Here is a 25,463-nt window from a genome sequence, read left to right on the forward strand (position 1 = left end):
GTATGACTATATATTCTAGTTGATCACATACTTGCTAGGTACAGTTCACTGTAAAAATATGGGTGCACAAATCATCTAAAAAAATATGTCCCATAGCTCTTATGTCAGCGAATTAAGAACTATGGGACATATTTTTGAATAAGTTGGCTACACCCATATTTTTACAGTTGACTGTACATTTAAACATTTTAAACACATGATAGGGTAATTCGTCAATAACTGGGCACCCTATACTTAAAATGAATTCTATTCACCTATAAACAGAATTCATTTTAGGTGGCTAGTTATTGAAGGGTGGTCAGTTATTGAAACCTCATACAAAAATGAATTCTGTTTATAGGTGAATAGAATTCATTTTTAGTTTATGGTGGCCAGTTATTAGCCGGTGACCAGTAATTGAAGATTTACCCTATTCAATTTAAGTCGGAAATGTTTTAACTATGTATTTACTTACAATATGTTTTTTAATCTCAATGATTATTATTTTAGATATAATTTTAATACAATGACATTGTCTCTTACCTATAAAGTAACATAAATTCAGATCATTGTTTTTTTTTTTAATTTTGGATTCTCTCTCCAAAATTTAGATTCTTTTTCGAGAATTTCAGACTGAAGTTGAAACTAATAAGATTATTAACTGTACTGTTACATCTTATAATGTCAAAATAACTGTCAGTCCCAGTCAATAATTACAAGAAATTTTAATTTTCTTATCAATAAATGACAAAAAAATTATCTTAGATACATAGAGTGTTAGATGTAACACATATTTTTTTCTTTTTAATAACTAATAAATGCCAACATTGAAATATTGTACGTGAATGTCACAATTTTCAACTTATTTTTGCGTATAAACACGCTTCAAAATATTAAAAATAAATAAAACACCTGTTTTTAAACCATCTCCCCTATTACTCTTAGCTTCCCAAGCGATTACCAAAAGTTACGAAATCCGCACCAGTTATTTCCAAGGTTACGAAACTAGTACAAGTTCTTGCCAACGTTACGGAACTCGCACCAGTTGTTACCAAAGTTTCGAAACTCGTACCTGCTGTTACCAAAGTTACGAAACTCGTACCAAATACGTAGTTACGTTTCAAACCGACATATACTCCGTTTCACAAGTCTTCACAAGACGCGCTTTCTATGTGTCTTCGTTAGTTGGTGGTCTCCTTACGCGCGGTGAATGAGACGATGGACCGGATTCCTTTGACTGATGTCTGTAAATAAAAAAAAAATTTATAAAAATAGTGATCACAAAAGGTTACAGATGTGCGTAAATGTTTTCCATCGTATTTTCTAGAAAATGTTCGTATTTGTCATGTTATTTCAGTCAACCTCAGTACTTTTTGTACCGAGATTGACTGAATTAGCAAGACACGTTCGTACGTCGTGAAAATAGCATTGAAGACATTTGAGCCTTTTAAACTCATAGGATTAGGTACCCGAGCATTTACGGGTATAGATTTAAAAATGCCGGTCAAATTGTGTCTGTATACAAATTTGGGAAAAATATTTTAATCAAATATTTTGATTTGTGTTTTTAAAGTAGTCAGCGAATATTTCCACTATATCACTCATACTTATGCGCTCTAGCGACATCTACCGTAAGGCTACCGGAGTTCCGTTTCACATTGGAAATTCACCAGTAACGATGCGCCACCCCCTACTTTATTAATTCCACTGGTGAATTTACGCTGTCATTGAGTGTGAGTCTCGGTAGCTCAGTTGACAGAGCGATGGGCTAGTGACTCAGAGTCGCGAGTTCAAGTCTCGCCCGAGACAGTGAATATTTCCACTTTTCATTTATTTCAAAGTTTTGTGGTATGGTATCGATTCACCAAGAAATGGTTGGAATTCTCGGGTTATTAGAGTCCACGGTAGATTCTCACCTTTTTCTTAGATCCATTGAGATAGTCCTTGTACATCTCTGAGCGGAGGTACCGCGAGTAGCTGTCAGACTTCATCAGGTGGTACACGTGAGCCTGGCACAAACACACAATAGATTAGGGATGTAACGATACATGATTTTGCCGATACGATACCGATACCGATTTTTGAAGTAAATAATCGGCGATACCGATACAGATAATATATCAATGGCACAGTAGTTAGTTAATAAATCAATTAATATGTATAAAACATACTTATATGTATAATAGACACTCGATTTTGTGAAGTGTGAAAAACTGTAAAACAAAGAAAAATGCCAAATAAAAAGAAAAGAAAACATTTATATAGGTAACCATCAAGCAATCAAAGCAAAAGTAAATCCAAATCATTAAGTAATTATAGTTCACTTAAGGTAGACTTTTTTTATGGAAACAAAGTTTATTCAAATTATTAGCAGCGTCGTACGTTTCGCGCGCTTTTCAACTGTGATATCGGCTGAATTTAAATCGGCGATGCCGATATATCGGCATCGGTATCGTTACATCCCTACAATAGATTGTTAACCTTTGGGACGCCAATGACCGATATATCCGCACCGCAGGTTCAACGCCAAAGACGGATTAATCGGTCACAGAGCAACATAGACCTACGTGCATATGCATAAAGTTCAATTTCAGTTTTGACAGTTCGGTGACGTGGCGTCCAGCTTTTGTGTTTGACACGACGTCGAAAAGGTTAACCAAGGGATGAAAGGCACCCATTTCAGTTGAGGTGGTTTGGCGCTCGAACGCAGTGAGATAGTCCAATAGTCCGAGACTGAAATGGTGCCTTTCATCCGAGTTACACCTACTTTTAATTTAGAATATGAGGAAAGTAAAATACATTTGTAGGGTAAATCGTCAATTACTGGCCACTGTTTAATAAAATAACTGGCCACCTTATACTAAAAATGACTACTATTCACCTATAAACAGGATTCCTTTTAGTATAAGGAGGCCAGTTATTGAAGGATGGCCAGTTATTGATACCTCATCTCATACTAAAATGAATTCTGTTTATAGGTAAATAGAATTAATTTTTAGTATAAGGTGGCCAGTTATTACACAGTGGCCAGTAAATGACAATTTGCCCTATTAAAAAATATGACTGAGGATACAATTTTTAAGTATTTTTTGAGGGTACTTTCAATGTATAATTTAGGTAAAAGTATCGTTATGTATGGAATGAAATTTAGATTTTTTTCAAAAATTAATTTACCTGCGCCTGGTCGAAACAGTATCTATCTGCCGTGCCTGACTCCACCTTTACTCGAGTCAGCTCCCTGTGAATAAAATAAAGTTTTTTAGGGTCCCGTACCAGACAAAGAATGAAGGACTTTGGAGCAGGATACCTGGAACCAAAGGACTTCAAAACGCTACCCATGAGCTCCATCATCCGGCACATGGATATGGTGGGAAAAGCTCTTGAGTAGTTGACGGATCGTTTCTAGGGGGTAATTGCACAAAAGATCCCTATGGGTCGAAGTGTATCCGCAAGGGCCCCCGAAAACAATAAGATAGGATAAGGGTTCCGTACCTCAAAAGGACAAAAACGGAACCCTTATAGGATCACTCGTGTGTCTGTCTGTCCGTCTGTCTCAGCCCATTTTCTCCAAAAGTACTGGACCAATGAAGTTGAAATTTGCTACACATATGTAAATGAGTTAACGAGCCTTAGGGCTGATTTAGACGATGCGAGAACTCGCATGCGAGTTTCATACCATTGCGGGTTTTGATCGGTCGGTTGAATTGGACGTAACCAACAGTCCGCAATGAAACTAAAATCGCATGCGAGTTCGCGCGTCGTGTAAATCAGCCTTATCAGGGCCGTAAAGTTTTATGAATAAGGGGGTTAGATAAGCAAGTCACCTGCTAGCGGCATCGATGTTGACGGGCGAAGGTGCGTCGGCCGCCAGGAACTCCTTCCAGATCTCCTTGGCGCGGGCGGCCACGTGCCGTATCGGCTGAGCCTTCAGGTCTTGCACCGCTAGCCAGGGATTAAGCGGTTAACCCGTTAACCTAGTGTCAAATTGTACTGGTAACCATGGTAACCCCGGGTTACTGGAGTGGTGCAAGTGGGAATAAGAGGGTTAGTATAAGCAAGTCACCTGCTAGCGGCATCGATGTTGACGGGCGAAGGTGCGTCGGCCGCCAGGAACTCCTTCCAGATCTCCTTGGCGCGGGCGGCCACGTGCCGTATCGGCTGAGCCTTCAGGTCTTGCACCGCTAGCCAGGGATTAAGCGGTTAACCCGTTAACCTAGTGTCAAATTGTACTGGTAACCATGGTAACCCCGGGTTACTGGAGTGGTGCAAGTGGGAATAAGAGGGTTAGTATAAGCAAGTCACCTGCTAGCGGCATCGATGTTGACGGGCGAAGGTGCGTCGGACGCCAGGAACTCCTTCCAGATCTCCTTGGCGCGGGCGGCCACGCGCCGGATCGGCTGAGCCTTCAGGTCTTGCACCGCTAGCCAGAACCTGCCATCAAAAATAATTGGTTAACTGTTGCCATAGAGAAATAATATCTGGAAGAACATATAAAAACTCAAAAATGTTTTCCCAAAGATAAGACCTAGGGGCTGTTCATAAATTACGTCATCTATTTTTGACGATTTTTGACCCGCCTCCCCCTAAAATCATCCAAAAATCATGCTTCGAATGACCCCGTTTCCTCCTACGTCATGCTGCCAACATCCGATGTCCAGCCCCCCCCCCCCCCCCCCCCCCTAATTTGAAATGACGTAATTTATGAATAGCCCCCGTAGCTAAAGTGTCATTCTATGGATCTTGCTAACTATGTAAACAAACCGCCATACTGAAATCATCATTCAGTGACAGTTTCAATAACTCTATACATCAGTTTTCTTACGGAAACGCGAATTATTTCGTAGTCGACACCTAGCGTTAAGTAGCGGAATTTATCAGTACTGCTAGTTGGCAATAGATGTCGCGACGAACGAAAACTCTAATGCTCAACAAGTTTCTCACGCGACCAGGCGTCAGTTCCGTAGCGGTGTGCGGCAACCACTACTGCTAGACACCAAAATTGGTGTGGGCCGCATGTACTTGTAGCGACGCGACGACATAGTGTCATAGTGGCATTCCTTGTGACTGGTCTTACTTGAGGTTCTCCCCGCTGAACTCCTTCGACAGGAACTTGGCGAAGTGTTCCTGGCCGGCGGGGTCGTTGAGCAGCTCTCGGAGCCCGAAGGCCCAGCGACGCACGCGCCGCAAGGGCAGCGGGTCTTTGCTGTAACACACATAATGCATACATTTCTTCTGCGGCTTGATGTCAATGGTGTGTTTGAGACTTTGAGTGGTATATCACCTGTCCAATGTGTATTTTGTCTCACATTTTGCTTTTTGAGACGCGAGACTTTTTGAGACTTTGCCCCGAGCGAACGCTAACCCGCACTCATTTTACCTCTCTCAGCGCCGCTTGCACCTTCCCACTAACCCGGGGTTAACCGGTTAAACCTAGAGTTACCATAATAGTACAATTTAACACTGGATTAACGGTTTAACCGCTAAACCCCAGGTTAGTGGCATGGGGCGAGTGGTGCTTATACAACTCTTCGTTAATAGTACATTGTTGAAGATGCTAGAAAGTGACCAATACATGGACAGGATAGTGAGTTTAATTTTTTAAGTTTAAGTTGATTTAAAATATCGGCATTTTCGTTTAGAGTTAGACCAAGAAAAGTCTGCAGCGATTTTGATAGCCCACGCAGTGCAAGTGTTATTTTAAACGACAACTTCTATGAAATGATGACGTTATAAATAACACTTGAACTGCGAGGGCTATCAAAATCACTGCAGAGTTTTCTTGGTCTAACTATAGCGTTACTTTTTAGGGTTAAGGCTATTACTAAGACTCCACTGTCCGTCTGTCACCAGGTTGTATCTCATGAACCGTGATAGCTACACTTGAAATTTTCACAGATGATGTATTTCTGTTGCCGCTATAACAACAAATACTCATCATCATCATTGGCCTGTAACATCAATAAGATGATGGTTTAAACAGCGTCCATAAGAGTGCGGCACTTCCGCAAATGACTGTTAAGTCCAATGCTCGAGCGGCAGCCGCGACCGCGGAGCTGGCGGGAGAATGCCGTGCCCGGTGACGAAGGTGGGAGAGCGGCGCGCTGGTGTCTCAGTTCTCGCCTAGTGATTAATAGTGCGTAACCCTCGGTGGGCGAGTCCGACTCGCACTTGACCGATTTTCTATCTATTTAACTAGATTTCGTTATTAAATTAAACATGTGACAACAACCCAATTTTTTATTTTCAGTCGTTTAAAAAAAAACCGGCATTTTCGTTAAGCGTGACTTTTCCGAACTTTTTCCGCTGCTTTGTTTTTGCTTGCTTGTTTTTGCGCTTTTTTCCGCTGGGGAGACAGTGTGGCAGCGGATCTGCGTCAGCTTCAAGCCGATAATTGGCAGGAAACGGCGCAGGATCGGGAAAAGTGGCGTGCTCTCGTTTCGGAGGCCAAGACCCTCTTTGGGTCGCTGAGCCGTATTAGTTAGTTAGTTTCCGAACTTTTTGGACGTACCATTGCTTCTCCTGCTCCCACAGCTCGGTGGTGTCGTGGATCCACGGGTTGGGGTACTCCGGAGGGGTGAGGAACATGTCGTACTCGGCGTATTGCTCACAGTACGCTATGAAGCTGAAACATTAAATTACACCTATTAAAGCACTAAAACAATTATTAACGGCACAGCAATATTATTTTATACAATGGTGATATAACAGAGAGCTTTTTAGGCCACGATGCTTGATGTAGCACCGACCGGAAAGTCTAATTCTCAACAACATAAGACGACGATGCTAGATGTCGACTATGAAAATACTATTTTTTTGGTACCAAAACTGATGTATGGAGTGAGCTCTCTTGTCTTACTATATTGCTCTATGGTTTAGCTTAGTGGGGGGTAAGCTTTAGGTGTGCTCCAGAAATGTAATCGTATACTTACATTTCAGCGACCTTGCTGACGCGAACGTTGCGCCGTTCCATGCGAGCTCGCAACATCGCCTGGTTTCGTCTTGCGGCCTCCACCTGCCGCTCTATACTCGGCGTGGAAATGTCATCGCATACTTACATTTCTGCGACCTTGCTGACGCGAACGTTGCGCCGTTCCATGCGAGCTCGCAACATCGCTAGGTTTCGTCTTGCGGCCTCTACCTGCCGCTCTATACTCGGCGTGGAAATGTCATCGCATACTTACATTTCTGTGACCTTGCTGACGCGAACGTTGCGCCGTTCCATGCGAGCTCGCAACATCGCCTGGTTTCGTCTTGCGGCCTCCACCTGCCGCTCTATACTCGGCGTGGAAATGTCATCGTATACTTACATTTCAGCGACCTTGCTGACGCGAACGTTGCGCCGTTCCATGCGAGCTCGCAACATCGCGAGGTTTCGTCTTGCGGCCTCCACCTGCCGCTCTATACTCGGCGTGGCAATCTGTTACAGAAACATTAGGTACAATAGGGAGTGTTACTGCAATGTTCTGCCGCCAGAGTGCAGCACTAATTTGTTTAGTAAACCATAGAGTAACTAATACATACTAGGCCTTTAACAGTTTTTTGACAAGTTTTCACTATGACGTTGATGCACCAAGGCGGTTTGTTTACAGGTGGCCTACCGCGAAACGCGAAAATCGAAATTTATTTATCTGCCTCTCTATCGCTCGAATAAGCAAGAGTGATAGAGAGGCAGAAACCGAACTTTCGACTGTCGCGTTTCACGGTAGGCCATGTGATTGACCTAGTGACGCATGATGTGTCATTGATGATGTCAATGAGGTTTGTTTACTGTATGTGCTAGTAGTGCCACCTGCGCAGAGCTTTGCCTAATATTCCCTATTAGGACGCGACTTTTCTACTCGCGTACTTTTATTTGTCATATAAAGGGTCGTGCACACATCTTTAAAACCCTACCTTACAGTTGTCAAGACAAGTTTTTAGTCTATTCCCCAAAAACGCATTTGTGCATACACGAAGCATGTTTTTAGCACTTTTCGATACTTCGTGCAATGACCACTTAAAAAATATTGTATGAAATACATAGTTGCCAACCTTATTTTAAATGTCATCTCTGTCAAATAAGTGACCCATAGACATGGTTTTTTAATTTCATGCATTCATTCAAGACCACTAGATGACATGAAAAATATTTGTTAAATTTACAATTTTATTTCAAAGTGCTTGGTCGTAGAAAAAGTATTGTATGCAACGTTGTTTAACTGAGTCAAAAAATACTCGTGGCGTCTTTAACAACTAGCTTTTGCCCGCGACTTCGTCTGCGTGGAATCAGTGACATCAGCTAAAGTAGGTATAGCGCCTGGATAATGCTAATAGCAATCATTCAATTCGCGCATCGCTTATTTCAATTATTAGGCAATTCATTAACTCTTTCAATTCCACCCCCCTTTGCACTCTCTTCAGGGATGATTTCCGACATAAAAACTATCCTATGTCCTTCCCCGGGACTCAAACTATATTTATACCAAATTTCAACTAAATCGGTTCAGCGGCTTAAGCGTGAAGAGGTAACAGACAGATAGATAGACATACTTTCGCCTTTATAATATTAGATTTTCGGCTTCGCCTCAAATTGTTACTCACGCCACTCGCCTTTTTACAAGCTTTTATTTAGTTTCACCTGACCGTTGTCTGTCGGTCTGTAATCAAATCTTGCAAGTTAAATTTGATCCACTTCCCACAAATATTGCATGCATGTATAAATCGGATGACACTGCAATATTATGGTACCATCGAGCTGATCTGATGATGGAGACAGGAGGTGGCCATAGGAACTCTGTGATGAAACAACGCAATCTAATTGTGTTAGGAGTTTTTAGAATTGTCTCGATGAGTATTAGTAGTCTGTCGTAAGAAAAGTACAGTCAGCGATAAAAGCTTGTACCAAAAATTAAATTTTTGCCTTAAACTTATTTCACTTCTGACTGCGTTGATGATATACTCTGGCACACTAATTTTATCAGTTTCAAAGGTGCCGAATTCAATTTTTTACGGGACGTCAACTCTTCGCGCCTAATTTTTAGGGTTCCGTACCCAAAGGGCAAAAACGGGACCCGATTATTAAGACTCCACTGTCCGTCTATCTGTCACCAGGCTGTATCTCATGAACCGTGAGAGCTAGACAGTTGAAATTTTCACAGATGATGTATTTCTGTTGCCGCTATAACGACAAATACTATAAAATACGGAACTCTCGTTGGGCTAGTCCGACTCGCACTTTCCGGTGGTGTCCGGTTTTTAGGGTTCCGTACCCAAAGGGTAAAAACGGGACCCTATTACTAAGACTCCGCTGTCCGTCCGTCCGTCCGTCCGTCCGTCCGTCCGTCCGTCCGTCTGTCACCAGGCTGTATCTCATGAACCATGATAGCTAGGCAGTTGAAATTTTCACAGATGATGTATTTCTGTTGCCGCTATAACAACAAATACTAAAAAGTACGGAACCCTCGGTGGGCGAGTCCGACTCGCACTTGTCCGGTTTTTTAATTTGACACTTTATTCTACTGAAAAGTGGGTGTACCAGAGTATATTTTTTTTAGGTATGTGCACTTAAATCCTTAACGAAATTTGAAATATAAGTATTTAAGTAATAATAATGCTTAATTTCAATAGTCCCAATGGCTGCTGCGACCGGTTCATGGGTGTCTATTGTTGCACCTGTGAACGGGTTCCAGCAGGCGTTCTACCTGACATTAAAGCTCTCCAAAGGGCCTCTACGTGTTGGATCTATATCCCCACGCAAGCCTATCAAAAGACCGGGATTTATAGGCCCGTATGAAATCCAAAATGCTTAAATCTTACCTTATTAGCCTCGGGAATGCAGACAGTTATCTCAGGTTCGGAGGATTCACCTAAAATAAAAAAAACATTATTTTTAAATACACTGATAGAGTTAGACCAAGATAAGTCTGCAACGATTTTGATAACAAACACAGTGGAAGTGTTTTTTTTTTAATCATCATACTTCTATGAAATTATAATGTATAAATAACACTTGCACTGCGTGCGCTATCAAAATCGTTGCAGACTTATTTTGGTCTTAAAAACAACAATAAGATGCACTATGAAATTGTATGTGGATTTTTCCAAAATTACTACATTATTTGCGAGTAATACAATTTAGTTATGACCACATGATTTTAATGTTTAATGTTATAAAAAAAGGATTTTTATTAAACATTGCATCACATTATTAGAGTCAGAACCGAGCTGACTTGGCAGTAATGTTGATAGCACAGACTGTGTTATTTTAAACGTTTCTTCTATGAAATTATAGCGGTTTGAAAAAACCGGTCAAGTGCGAGTCGGACTCGCGTTCCAAGGGTTCCGTACATAAGTCCGACTCACGCTTGACTGCACATTTCTAATAGGTTTTCCCGTCATCTATAGGTAAAGAACTATTTTGTGTATTTTTTTCGAAATTTTAGACCCAGTCGTTTTGGAGATAAAGGGAAGAGTATGGTCGGACGGACAGACAGACAGACGCACGAGTGATCCTATAAGGGTTCCGTTTGTTCCTGTTGAGGTACGGAACCCTAAAAACACTTGCACAGTCTGTGCTGTCAAAATCACTGCTGAGTCAGCTTGGTCTGACTCTAAACTCTGTATCTTTAGGTATTTAAATAAAAGTAAACAAAATCTACCCTCAAATGGCTCGTTAAGCCAGTTGAGGGTAGAAGAAAACATTACATGATCAAATAATGTAGGTTAAAGTCAGGTCGTTCAGTGACTGTTCCAGGCGGTTTTGTAATTGGTCGGTTAACCAATAAATGTTATAACTGTACAAATTGTTTGTTTACTTTTATTTAAATACCTAAAGATACAGATTATAGTAACATTGAGATTTTTTTTATAAATTAAGCGGTGGTGGCCGAGTGGATATGACGTCCGACTTTCAAACCGGAGGTCGCGGGTTCAAATCCTGGCTCGTACCAATGAGTTTTTCGGAACTTATGTACGAAATATCATTTGATATTTACCACTTGCTTTCCGGTGAAGGAAAACATCGTGAGGAAACCTGCATACATCTGCGAAGAAATTCAAAGGTGTATGTGAAGTCCCCAACCCGCTTTGGGCTAGCGTGGGGACCATAGTCCAAGCCCTCTCGCGCATGAGAGGAGGCCTGAGCCCAGCAGTGGGACGTGTATAGGCTGAATATAGGCTGAATCATATTGTACCGTTTTCTTTGACGGTGTTTTCAGCTTTTTTCTGTATTTCTTCCTCGCTTTCCTCGGGGTTGGTGATGGTCACTATTGGGTTGTTCTGAAAAAAAAACATTCAATTCAATTCAATTCATATTTATTTCAGATAACAAAAGATCCATATTACATTAAAATTAAAATCACGAACACAGTAAATATAATAATTTAAAATTAAAACAATATTCCAATAAAAATAAAATAAAATTAAAATAGTCACATTAAATTAAAATATACAAAATAATCAAACAATTTCATTCGTGTGGTTAACACTTTTTGAAATGTTTAAAGGTTTAAATAGGGTATTTGACTGTATTTAAAATAAATTATTTTGCACCATGCATGAAATAAAGCACCAGAAGATTAATAAAAATACGTATATAGCAGTTTTTTTTACACAATTTCTATTTTAAAACCCGTATAAAACTATAAAGGGTAGGCAATTTGATCGTGACGTCACATGCTAGTGTTTCATATAAATTCCATAGTAGCAAAATCGTTTTGATAGTTCGAAAAAAGAAACTGATTTGACTAGTAGTCAAATACCCTATTGTCTACATTACATTGGAATGCGACACTTTAAAGATGGTTCCATTCGGTCGTTCATTTACTTTTTACATTTGGACTTGACAACAGCTGCCTGGACAGAACTATAGGCCCCGTGCATGAACTATAGAGGGCAGTATAGGAGTCGTAAATGTGTCGTTTATGCTTCCGATGTAGCCCACTAGATGGCAGAACCTACTATGCACAAGGAAACGTACCGACGAGAACGGTTGATGGTTGCACTTGCTTTGGCAATGTACATGTGCACATATGTTTCCGATTCAGGCCACAAGATGGCAGACCCTCCAACGCGCACGGTCCCTATGTTTGTTCTAAATATGACACCTCTACCTTTCTACAGGTCCGTTAGTTGGTGGGTGGTAGTCGGTAGAGTGCTCTGCGCTGGTGGTCTACAGAGCGTGCGACTTTCAATCCTGAGGTCGCGGGTTCAAACCCCGGCTCGTACCAATGAGTTTTTCGGAACTTATGTACGAAATATCATTTGATATTTACCAGTTGCTTTTCAGTGAAGGAAAACATCGTGAGGAAACCGGACTAATCCCAATCAGGCCTAGTTTCCCCTCTAGGTTGGAAGGTCAGATGGCAGTCACTTTCGTAAAAACTAGCGCCTACGTCAGTTCTTGTAATTAGTCGTCAAGCGGACCCCAGGCACAGAATGAGTAATAGTACTACCGTACAGAAAGGACACTTCCTACTAAACCGAAGTTTGACAGCGATTCAGGGTCGATTCATGATATCCCTTTCTAACTTATGGCACTATCCCTTTCGACTATTTAGGGTTGTCAAAATTCAAGTAATTATCTTATCTGTGGTCGTGCACGCAAAGGGACGTCAAGTTGTGTCAACCCTAATAATTGCTCGGAGCAATGCTGAGCCGAATGGAGCCGAGTTTGCCCGAAGTCAGGAGTGTCTCCCCACTGCCCCAGGCTGCCATGAGCCGTGGCGAATGCCGGGATAACGCGAGGAAGAAGAGTCGGTAGAATGCTTTGAAATTTTTATATTTTTATATTACACAGATCAACCTAGCCCCAAACTAAGCAAAGCTTGTACTATGGCTGCTAGGCGACGATATACATACTTATCTAGATAAATACATACTTATATACATAGAAATATCCATGACTCAGGAACAAATATTTGTGTTCATCACACAAATAAATGCCCTTACCGGGATTCGAACCCAGGACCATCGGCTTCACAGGCAGGGTCACTACCCACTAGGTCAGACCAGTCGTCTAATTTGGAACTTACCTTGAGGTTATGCTGTTGTATCAGCTCTTGGCACTGTCGCATCCGTTTGGCCTTCAGCGCGTTGATGCGAGACAGCTTTTTGGGGTCCAGCTCTGTGGTGTTCACGCAACCAGGCTGAAACAAAAATAATTTTAGTAACTAATTTGACTAATAACATACAGAAATACCAAGAAGCGTAAGACATATTATACAGGGTAGCCAAAAAATAAGTGCATTCCCGTTGCTAGGGAGGTTTTGGGATTATACTGAGCAACTTTTACTATGGGATCAACCCTGAAATCGGGAAAAAAAAATTTGGCTGTTTCATACATTTTGGCTGGTCCATTTTCTATGGGAGGGTAAACTTTTTTTTCGTGATTTCAGGGTTGATCCCATAGTAAAAGTTGCTCAATATAATCCCAAAACCTCCCTGGCAACGGGAATGCACTTATTTTTTGGCCACCCGGTGCTGTACGGCTCCGTACGTTTTGTCATGAGTGGCATTCGCGTAACAATTAAACTAAAAAGAACATACGTAAGTTTGAAAACATTTTTTTCTCCACACCAGCTCGGAAAGCCTTACTTTGCACTTCAAAAACTGATAGCAAAGTTGCATTTTATTCACATGTGAGGCAAAATAATCAAATGCAAATTTTGAGTTGTTTTCTATGTTTGCTGGTAGAATTGACTTTTAAATGATGATTTTGGATGATAAATATTTAATAACATTCATTTGGATTTGTTTTGGTTTGATTTTGTTTGATATTTTACATTTAATATTTGCTTCGGGTTTGTGTGGTGAAAAATTTTGTATTTCACTCAGGGGCAAATTTTGTTTAACCCTCGTGCTTTGAAACCCTCGCAACGCTAAAGATTCCATTTTTCAATTTTGGAATCTTTCGCTTGCTCGGGTATCAATATTAGCACGAGCGGTTAAACAACAACTTTGCCCCCTTGTAAAACAAATAACTATTAATGCGCTTGCATACCTTTAAATATGTATCTTAATTATAATGTGTGTCTTAATAAAGTCAGTATTTTTTTCTGTACGAGCGAATTCAATTATTTATGCAAAGTTTTCGATGTTTGCTTGATTAATAACAAAATAGTAGATACTTAAAAGAGATTTTAGCTTGGATCGTAAGTGTTAGTAACTTACCATCGGGCGATGTACATCCCAGAAGGCTCTCTCCTGGCTATCCAGGACTTTCCTCTCGAGTTTGTCGCGTTTTTTGTCCACCTGCATAAAAAGTTTATGTGAATATTTAAAAACACAACCTATAAAACAGTTTCAATACAAGCATTAACAAATTCACTGCCCCCGACGCACATGTGCGTCCACCGTCATACAAGTTTGTTCCTAGGCCACGCCCCCTGGCAGTGAATGCGTTAAAAATATCGGTAGGAGCGTGCGACTTTCAACCCGGAGATTGCGGGTTCAAGCCCCGGCTCGTACCAATGAGTTTTTCGAAAGTTATGTACGAAATACCATTTGATATTTACCAGTCGCTTTTCGGTGAAGAAAAACATCGTGAGGAAACCGGGCTAATCGCAACAAGGCCTAGTTCCCCCTCTGGGTTGGAAGGTCAGATGTCAGTCGCTTTCGTAAAAACTAGTGCCTAATTCTTGGGATTAGTTGTCAAGCGGACCCCAGGCTCCCATGAGCCGTGGCAAAATGCCGGGATAACGCGAGGAAGATGATGATGATAAGCATCAAAAACAACAATACTAGTTAGGTACTCTTAAATATATTTTTGAAATAATAGACTAACTGCTCTCGTCTTCCACAAACGTCTGTATTTTCGACGCTGGGGTGGCCTTTCTGACTTTTCGTCACTGAGGCGGTGGCTAGTCACGGTCCCATCATGGGTCGGGCTGTTTGTAGACTTTGCAGTCATTTTATGGACTACTTTTAGAGTTTTCATTTTGTGACAAGTTTACACTTGTGTGTGATGGCCCAACTAAGCTGGTGGCGACATATCACTACACCTTATACTCGTAAAACAAGTCCCCCGCCGCGTCTGACTGTATGTTCGCGATAAACTCGAAAACTACTGAACGGATTTTCATGCGGTTTTCACCTATCAATAGAGTGATTCTTGACGAAGGTTTAGGTGTATAATTTGTTAACCCGTGCGAAGCCGGGGTGGGTCGCTAGACTTAAAATAAGTATCCGTCACAGGCGTCACATAAAAATTAACCGTGTCTAATATAATAAGATTAGATTAGACATACCTTGCTCTGGGCCTCCGCCTGCATGAAAATGAACTCCCACTTCCGGCTGAACATCTTCTGAAGCCGGGCGAGGGATTAGGCCTCGTAGTCGGCGAGCTCCAGCCGGGCTTTGTTCTGCATCGTCCGCTTGCACAGGTTAATAGTAAGACATACCTTGCTCTGGGCCTCGGCCTGCATGAAGATGAACTCCCATTTCCGGCTGAACATCTTCTGAAGCCGGGCGAGGGATTCGGCCTCGTAGTCGGCGAGCTCCAGCCGGGCTTTGTTCTGCATCGTCCGCTTGTACAGGTTAATAGTAAGACATACCTTGCTCTGGGCCTCGGCCTGCATGAAGATGAACTCCCACTTCCGGCTGAACATCTTCTGAAGCCGGGCGAGGGATTCGGCCTCGTAGTCGGCGAGCTCCAGCGGGGCTTTGTTCTGCATCGTCCGCTTGTACAGGTTAATAGTAAGACATACCTTGCTCTGGGCCTCGGCCTGCATGAAGATGAACTCCCACTTCCGGCTGAACATCTTCTGAAGCCGGGCGAGGGATTCGGCCTCGTAGTCGGCGAGCTCCAGCCGGGCTTTGTTCTGCATCGTCCGCTTGCACAGGTACACCGCTGAAACAAAACATAATGAGACTCTATTCTCTATTCTCTAATCTATATTTTTGCCACAGCTTGTGGGAGCCTGGGGTCCGCTTGACAACTAATCCCAAGAATTGGCGTAGACACTAGTTTTTACGAAAGCGACTGCCACCTGACCTTCCAACCCAGAGGGGAAACTAGGCTTCATTGGGATTAGTCCGGTTTCCTCAAGATGTTTTCCTTCACCGAAAAGCGACTGGTAAATATCAAATGATATTTCGTATATAAGTTCCGAAAAACTCATGGGTACGAGCCGGGGTTTGAACCCGCGACCTCCAGATTGAAAGTCGCACGCTCTTACCGCTGTTGATGAATTCTATTCACCTTTAAACAAAATTCATTTTAGTATAAGGTTTGAATAACTGGCCAGCTTTCAATAACTGGCCACCTTATACTAAAATAAATTCTATTTATAGGTGAATAGAATAAATTTTTGGTTTGGGGTGGCCAGTTACTAAAAGTGGCCAGTTACTGGCGAATTACCCTATTCAAGTTCAACTGAAATTGTATAATTAATATCATTATTATTGTAAAATATATTCATTGACTAATAGCAAAGACATATGTAACTTCGTATAAGACGAATAAAGTCTAAGGAAAAAACGTGCCTCGGAATTCAAGCAAAAGTCATTCTCGAATAGATGGCGCACACACCTTTAGCCTATCCTCGGCTAGATGGCGTGACGACACCGTTTCATATTTAACAATTTTAACACATAGATATCAGTGAATGAACAGGGATCAAAATTATATAAAAATAATAAAATCATTTATCCATATATATACATTTTTTGATAACTTTATACGTTTTCATTTTGAGTTTTAGTCGTGTGTCGATAGATGGCAGTAAATTTACAGTGACTACAAAATTTACAATGACAGGACCCCTCTATACTATCTATTCTTTTTGCTAATAGCAAAGAGAATTCAGACAAGGAGTAGAGGAGTTGAAAATAGAGTTCCGGTTAATCCGGTTATAATATTAGCTGAAAATTGTTGAGCGCTAGAGTATTCGTTCGTCGCGACATCTATTGTCAACTAGCAGTACTGATATATCCCGCTACTTGACGTTAGATGTCGACTACGAGACAACTCGCGTTTTAGTAAGAAAACTGATGTATGGAGTTACCACTCTTTCTTTACTTTATCTTTGATTGCCAGGGATATTCGTTGAACCAGATACGACCAGAGCGAAAATCGCAACCTAACCAGAGTTAGACCAAGAAAAGTCTGCAGCGATTTTGTTAGTCCACGCAGTGCAAGCGTTATTTTAAACGTCAAACTTGTATGACATTATGACGTATAAATAACACTTGCACTGCGTGGGCTATCAAAATCGCTGCAGACTTTTCTTGGTCTGACTTTAATTTGTTTTTCAGCACACCAGCTCGGAAAGAATTACTTTGCACTTCAAAAACGGATAGCAAAGTTGCACTTTGCTATCAGTAATTCACATGTGAGGCAAAGTAATCAAATACAAATTTTGAGTTGTTTTCTTATGTTTGCTGGTAGAATTGACTTTTAAATGATGATTTTGGATGATACATATTTAATAACATTAATTTGAATTTGATTTTGTTTGATATTTTACATTTAATATTTGCTTCGGGTTGGTGTGGTGAAAAATTCTCGAAAAACCCTCGCAAACGATTCCATTTTTCGAACCACTCGCTACGCTCGTGGTTCAATTTTGGAATCTTTCGCTTGCTCGGGTAATAAATCAATATTAGCACGAGCGGTTAAACAACAACTTTGCCCCCTTGTAAAAGAAATATCTATTTCAAACTAACCGTAATCAGTGTTTTCCGGTTCCCATTGGTTAGAAGGCCAGAAATATGGTGTTTGGAATCTGTAACAAAAATGATAATAAAACATGAATATCTGACATCCTCCTAAGGCCCATAGTCGTACCTACAGTATTTATTCAGTTCGATGAAATTTAAATCATATTCAATTAGAACATTTGTTTTGTTACGTTAAATTTTCAAACAAAACAATCAACTCTATTCCCCGTACTAAAGGTTCAAATTTCAGTGGCAAATTCTGGATTTTTCATTTGTATGGCTGGACCTTAAGAGGATAATAATAAAGGTGTAAACAGTATGATCTCGTTGCCCACAGATTTTTACTATTGCAATAGGGGATATTACTGCAATGTTCTGCCGCCAGAGTGCCACACTACCGACTCTAGTAAATTCATATACTAACTTATAACTTATACATACTGTGCCTTAAACTGTTTTGACAAGTTTTCACAGACAAAAAATATGACATTGATGCATCAAGGCGGTTTGTTAACAAGGGCCTACCGGTAAACGCGAAAATCGAAATTTAGTTATCTGCCTCTTTATCGCTCGAATATGCAAGAGTGATAGAGAGGTTAGATAACGAAATTTCGATTTTCTTGTTTCGCGGTAGACCCCCAGATTGTGACAGATAGTGGTAGTGGCGCTAGCTACGCAGAGTTTCGCGTAATATTCCCTATTAATCAACGCAGAGCAGCTTGTGGCGAGCTGTTGGGTAGTAGCACTAGTAGCACAGAATAAGTAATAGTACTACCGTACAGAAAGGCCACTTCCTACAAAACCGAAGTTTGACAGCGATTCAGGGTCGAATCATGATATCCCTTTCTAACTTATGGCATCCCTTTCCGCTATTTAGGGTTGTCAAAATTCAAGTAATTATCTTATCTGTGGTCGTGCACGCAAAGGGACGTCAAGTTCTGTCAACCCTAATTGCTCGGAGCAATGCTGAGCCGAACGGAGCCGAGTTTGCCCGAAGTCAGGAGTGTCTCCCCACTGGTTACCTGTAGTAAGTATTGTCATTCCGCACAGTAAGGTTGTGGTCATCTATAGGGAACAGGTACCCGTGGGCCGCGAGCAAGTGAGCGAGGTGTAGGGCGTCCCTCTCTTCAAGAGTGAGATGACGCATCAGCCAGTTTACTAGGTCAGTGCCGGTGAAGACCTAAAAAACACGATATTATTATTCAAAATTAAAAACCCTCACTCAAAATGTAACAGCGCCATCTGCTTGGTTAAAACTTATACACAGTGGGTAAAAAATAACTGCATCCCCGTTGCCAGGGAAGTTTTGGGATTATACTGCGCAACTTCTACTATGGGACCAACCCCGAAATCGCGAAAAAAATATTTACCCTCCCATAGAAAATGGACTAGACAAAATGTATGAAACAGCCAAATTCTTTTTTCGCGATTTCGGTGTTAGTCCCATAGTAAAAGTTGCTCAGTATAATCCCAAAACCTCTCTGGCAACGGGAATACAGTTATTTTTTAGCCATCCTGTATAAGAACCTATTGCTCTGTTTGTAAATTTGTCTATAATTTTTTTTCTGCCTATTTTCCACACTTAAGGTCAATATACACCGGTTAGCACGACTCTGTCTCTCTGAAAACGCCAGTGCGACGAATCGCCAACAAAAAGGCATGGAAATAAAAGTGGGCTGTCATTTGTATGAGTCTATAACCTAAAAAAAGCAGTGCTATCATCCATACGCATACCAAAGACAATTGATTGTAATAGAGAGGTAAAGTCTAAGAAATAAACGTGCCCCTTTGATTGACATCCAAAACAGATGGCGCTGTACTGCGCCATATGTTTTGCGGTCACTGAATTGTCAAACGTCAACTTTTAACAATCAGAGTTACCGCAAAATGTATGGAGCTGTACAGCGCCATCTCGTTTACCTGTCAAATACGAAGCACGAAATTGTATTAAATTTTACGCATCTTATTCAATGTATCTTTACGCATAAAGCCCCCTCCAGACTATGCGCGTGAATCGCGGGCGAAGCCGCGAACGCGAGTGTGGAGTCGATTACGCTGTCTGCGAAAATCGACTCCACACTTGCGTTCGCGGCTTCGCCCGCGATTCACGCGCATAGTCTGGAGGGGGCTTAAGAAATACGAACATATTAGGCATACGTATCCAGTGTGGTTCGACCTTTAACCTTTTGGACGCCAATGACCGATATATCCGCAGTATCCGCACCGCAGGTTCAAAGCCAAAGACTGATTAATCGGTCACAGACCACAGAGCAACATAGACTAAGTACGTGCATACTGCATATGCATAAAGTTCAATTTCAGTTTTGACACTTGGGTGACGTGGCGTCAGCGTGACAGCTTTTGTGTTTGACACGGCGTCGAAAAGGTTAATAAAAAACAACGGGTTGCACTCCGGGAGTGCCGGCAGAAGTGAAAACTCAACGACATTGTAACTCAAAATATTAATAACAGCGCCATCTAGTGCAAAATGTCTGCAGCACTATGTATAATTGAGGTTAACGCCATCTAGCGTTATTTCGTCGCATTACTTGAAACCCCTAAGCACATCACTGTGAGAACTAGAGTTATATTAATACCAGTTTGAGGGAAACTCACTAGATGGCATTTAAATAAAAAAAGAAAAACAGAATGACATTGTAAACAGTGTCCGTCACACGTGACGTCAGGCAAGCGCCCTGCGCTGCCTAAACGAAACAGCAGGCTCAGGCATACATTTTCGCCGCGCGGTAGAAAGAGAGGGTAACGACGTCTTACAGTCACGTGACACCTATTACGACTTTAACATTTTTTCCCCATCACAAAAAGTGCTCAGCGCCGCTAAAGAAGTTTTCACTTCTAAAAATACTTACAGAAGGTATCTTGGTCATGAAGGTCTTGACAGTTCTCACGGGGACTCCTGTGTTCTCATCCTGCATCTTCTCAATGATGGACTCCATCTGTAATGTAAATATAAGTAGTACAGTCACCAGCAATAATATGGGTGCACACATCATATTCAAAAACATGCCCCATTGCTCTTAAGGCCTGTCTCCATATTGCGCGGCAAACTATCGAACATTGTCTCGCGAGGCAGCCGCGCGCAATGGATACCGGGTTGGCTCGCGAGCCAACGCGATCTGATCGAGTTACCGGGATGGAAAAGGAACCTAGACTATTCACCATCTGTCTTCAACGAGTACTGAGATACTTCGGTCACATAGCTCGCAGAGACCCTCACAACTTGGAGAGACTTGTGGTGATGGGAAAGGTGGACGGCAGACGGCCTAGAGGACCAAGTCCAACGAGATGGTGTGACCAAATATCCGCCCAGATGGACATCACACTAAGCAACGCTTTCCACAAAGCAACCGACAGGGAGAAGTGGAGAGCTACCATAGGAAAAATTATGCACGATCCTCAGCAGTGAGGGACCGACTTAGAAGAAGAGAGTACCTTTTTTTTTATTGGAAAAAGGTAAACGTTTGACCACAATCTCACCTGATGGTAAGTGCCGATGCAGTCTAAGATGGAACATGCTTACCTAAAAGATGTCTATTCACTCTCGATTTAAAGAGATCCAAGGTATAGTGGTCTGGGAATAGATTAGCAGGAAGTGAATTCCACTCCTTAGCCATTCTTATATTACCTTCTTGTAGATGAGGTAGTTTGGAGATTCCTCCGGGGACGGGATGGTGGTCATGAGCGCCTGCACACTCGGAGGTATCTTCGGCACTATGTCCTTTTTATCCTTATCCTTTTCCTTGTCTTCTTTCACGCATTTTGAGTTGTCTCTGAAATTCAGTTTAATAAAAAATACTGCAGGATGGATAATGTACTAGAGATGGTCAAGCTAATCTTGTCAGTAGAAAAAGGCGCGAAATTCAAATTTTCTATGAGACTATATCCCTTCGCGCGTACATTTTTCAAATTTGCCGTCTTTTTCTACTGACAAGATCTGCTTGACCAACTATATTCTACATTACAACTATTACAAGAAGTTTTCTTCTAACTCTATAAACTTTTTGGTAAATAAAGTATTTTTTGCAGTGAATGTGTTTACCCTTTTGCAGGCATACTGCGATTTATCGACCACGTATGCGTCAATAGATTTTCAACCTTGGTACCTACCTAATAAGGTTTAAGGTTCAAATGGGATTGGACTTTCGCAAAATAGGTATGACTTGTTTTCAAATAACTCACAAGAACTTATCTGTTTTGATATTTTGGAAAAACCTAGATTATTGTGCTCCAGGCCACAGTAATCTAGGTTTTCCCAAAAAATCAAAACTGTGAAAACAAAGCTTGTGTCTATAGCAGAGGTTCCCAACCATTTTTGCATTAAGTCACACGTTTATCTTATTTTCAAAAAATTCTGGTTTCATAGGCGGGTCCACAGAGAGTGAGCAATTCACAAGGAAATTTTTTCGCGACAGAATTTTTTTTTTGGGTAATTCGTCATTAAGAGACCGTATACGTCTCTCAGTAATTGTAATATGTTAGTTTGAATTGGTAGTTGCAGTTAGTTGTATCAAAAAGAATAGATAGTATAGAGGGGTCCTGTCATTGTAAATTGTGTAGTCACTGTAAATTTACTGCCATCTACCGACACACGACTAAAACTCAAAATGAAAACGTATAAAGTTATCAAAAAATGTATATATATGGATAAATTATTTTATTATTTTTATATCATTTTGATCCATGTTCATTCACTGATATCTATGTGTTAAAATTGTTAAATATGAAACGGTGTCGTCACGCCATCTAGCCGAGGATAGGCTAAAGGTGTGTGCGGCATCTATTCGAGAATGACTTTTACTTGAATTCCGAGGCACGTTTTTTCCTTAGACTTTATTCGTCTTATACGAAGTTACATATGTCTTTGGTTGTATTTTATAATTGTTGCTGTATTGTTATTATTTTTGCTTGTACATACACATTTAAATTCAATGTTGACGTGTAAAATAAAAGTGCCCTTGTGGCCTATTTGCTGAATAAATGTTGAAGTTTGAAGTTTGACATTGCTCGCTCTGTGTGGACCCGCCTATTACTACGATTTTGGTTTTCATCCAAATATTAGGTCCATTGTATGTAAGTTTTTACCCTTTGGGTACGGAACCCTAACAAATAAAAACTAAAGTAAATGCAGTTACAAATAATTATGTGGCAATAATGTGGAAAAGTTTAGCAAGCAATAAAATAATAATAAAAATAAGTAATTACACATACTTTGTACTGTTCAAGCCCATGCCGCTATAAGCTCTGAATATTAATAATAACAAACCAACAAAAAAACAACTGCTATATATGCAAATTTATGACACATCAAATGGAGTTCTTATTAATGTTTCCTGTTTCTATTAAGGAATCACATACATTGTGGATGTGGTTAGGGGTCGTACAGAAATCATGTAATCAATGTAATCATATTTGGCCTATTTTTGACTCCCCCCTCCCCTTTGGTGATATTTTGGTGATTTTAACGCAACCAACCTTTGAGTAATATTGCTGTTTTTGGCGTTCCTGCTTTGAAAAAAAAATTACACATGATATCTTCTCTGACCCCCCCACCCCCATCATGATCATTCGTGATATTTCTCTTACCCCCACCCCCTCTCTAAACAACCACATGATTTCTGGACGACCCCTTAGTGTTTTTTTTTTACTATGACCGTTAGAGGAAATCATTGAATGAGCCCTGAAACATAAGACGATATGCCAACCGACTGGGCTATTTTATACTCCCTATTTAAGAGGGCCAAGAGGTGGGTCTAGAATTTGTCCGTTTTTGTTAGATGGGTCGGAGCCTAGTCTACTTTGGGAACCACTGATTTTTTTTAGGTAATTGCGTCAGTTTACCGTCCAGTGTCAGTTTCCGTCCACTTGACGGATTAGCAAATAATACATTTAATTTTTAATTTGCTACTTGCAAAATTTAATGTAGATAGATAAATTGTTTAGATATTAAGGATTACAATAAGTCCAAATTTGTGGAGCAATGAAGGTTTATTTTCAAATTTCGTCAAGTGGACGCAAACTAGCGCAATGAAATTACCCTATAAAATAAAGCAATGAATATTAGAAGTCAGAAGTTAAAAATGCTTTATTTGTAATAGGTAGACAACATAGGTATCAGATATGTACCTATATTGTTTATTTTGATAAAACCATAGTCTAATAAAACATGGTCTTCCATTCCCAGAGTGACACGGGCCTACGTCACAACAACATGGCCGCTATATATAGCGCTATCGCATATTATCATATAGCGCTGTCGCATGATGACGTAGGCCCGTGTCAGTTAGGTGACCTAGAAAAGACGGGAATGGAGTACCAGGCGGAGTATATTATTATACCATGGATAAAACCTACAACAATTTTGACACTCTCTATCCAAAGATTAGTCTTATTAAGTTGCGCTTAAAACACTCAATAAAGTACTCGACTCTGATGTTTTAAGCGCAGAGTCGAAACAAATTGGGTTCTTTATATTTAAACTCAAGAGAATCATTTTCTTAGCAGCATTAGCTATCACCATATTCCTAATTGTGCAAACTGCTAAAGTCCATCTAATCTCATTCTGCGCCAACTTGGCGCTTCCACACTCTGTTGGTGTGGAAGCGCCAACTAAAATGTCAAATTCCTATGAAAATATGATGATTATTGTTGTGCTGCAACAATCTATCACTACCAATCTAGTCAGCGCAGAGTTAGCTTGGATGGACTCTTTAACACTTGATACACCTTACTTCATTCAGTCATCCTAACTAGGATCAAAAAAATCTGTTTTTAGTTAGTGCAAACTATGTTAGGAGCGAGTCCCACATGCCACCCCCCAATGGGTTTCCTCAGCCCGGGGGGTAAGATGCGTAAATGCATTTTTTTTTGACGCAGGGGGTCAAAAAAAAGATGTTCCTTTTTTAAGATGCTTACTTGGTAAACGCGGTTACACCTGGTGACTAGGTCATTTATGCTGAATTTAGTGTATCAAGCGCTTTAGCCTGCTAATTATTATAAAAAACATGAAGTTAGCAACAAACCTGGACGGGCCCTGCTGACAGGCCTTCTGTGCCTTCTCCGAAGAGTTCATCGTAACCATTTTAATTTAATAATCACTCACTCTTTCACTACTGACTCAAAATCATACACTTGTACATATCACGAAATTTATCATTTTGGGTGCTGTGACATATTTAAAACACTCACGAGTAGTTTGTACGACTATTTATAACTTAATTTTATATCTATAATAGTTTAAATATACATTTTGACTAGTTTAACTAGAAGGAAGCTCTATTTTTGTTTAGATTTAATTTGAGTACGATTTAAAAAGCACTGGCACCTATAGACATTAACTTTGACACATTTTTAACTCATTTAACTATCTAAGCATTTGTTTTTATTGAAAATACAGTAGAATAAAAGATTTTTATCGAGTAAAAAACATTTATACGAAGATTTTGTTTTCAGTATATTGTACAGATTCCAAACACTACGCCGCACTTGCACTATTCAAAATATCGTGCACAACAATAAACAACATGTTTTATTCATGAAATGTAAATAAAAACACCGACTAGTAAAATTTTATCATTTTTAAAATAATGAACCAAATGTCATCCGTTCGCCATTTATCTATTTTTTCAATGTTCCTTTTTGAAAAGAGATAGAAACAAACGATGGACCAACTGGAAAGAAGGAGATAGATGATATTTCTGAGTATAACCCTACTAATCTGACATGTAATTATTCCTTCTGTGGCAGCAGGACAATGTATCAACTTCTGAATTTAGTCGATTATAAAGCTAGAAATCTAGGGCGCATGTGTTTACGAGTGTATTGAACGC

General features: G+C 40.5%; 1 protein-coding gene and 1 non-coding gene across 2 annotated transcripts; one reads left to right on the forward strand and one right to left on the reverse strand.

Annotated features, from left to right (window-relative positions):
• Positions 1 to 917: 917 nt before the first annotated feature.
• LOC134802491 (regulator of G-protein signaling 7) lies at positions 918 to 25,463 on the reverse strand. Its single transcript, XM_063775170.1, has 17 exons — positions 24,657 to 25,463; positions 21,263 to 21,407; positions 20,487 to 20,573; positions 18,639 to 18,796; positions 17,623 to 17,681; positions 15,663 to 15,805; positions 14,128 to 14,208; positions 12,990 to 13,103; positions 11,151 to 11,235; positions 9,775 to 9,824; positions 7,287 to 7,396; positions 6,488 to 6,601; positions 5,054 to 5,182; positions 4,282 to 4,410; positions 3,154 to 3,217; positions 1,896 to 1,988; positions 918 to 1,223 (listed from the first exon to the last, which is right to left on the reverse strand). Exons 1-17 carry the CDS (start codon positions 24,713 to 24,715, stop codon positions 1,161 to 1,163), a joined length of 1,683 nt encoding a protein of 560 aa, XP_063631240.1. The 5' UTR covers positions 24,716 to 25,463; the 3' UTR covers positions 918 to 1,160.
• On the forward strand, positions 1,717 to 1,788 carry Trnat-agu (transfer RNA threonine (anticodon AGU)). Its single transcript has one exon. It is a non-coding gene; the product is annotated as a tRNA-Thr (tRNA).

Source organism: Cydia splendana, chromosome 24 (assembly GCF_910591565.1).
Source record: "Cydia splendana chromosome 24, ilCydSple1.2, whole genome shotgun sequence".
NCBI classification, from domain to species: Eukaryota; Metazoa; Arthropoda; class Insecta; order Lepidoptera; family Tortricidae; genus Cydia; species Cydia splendana.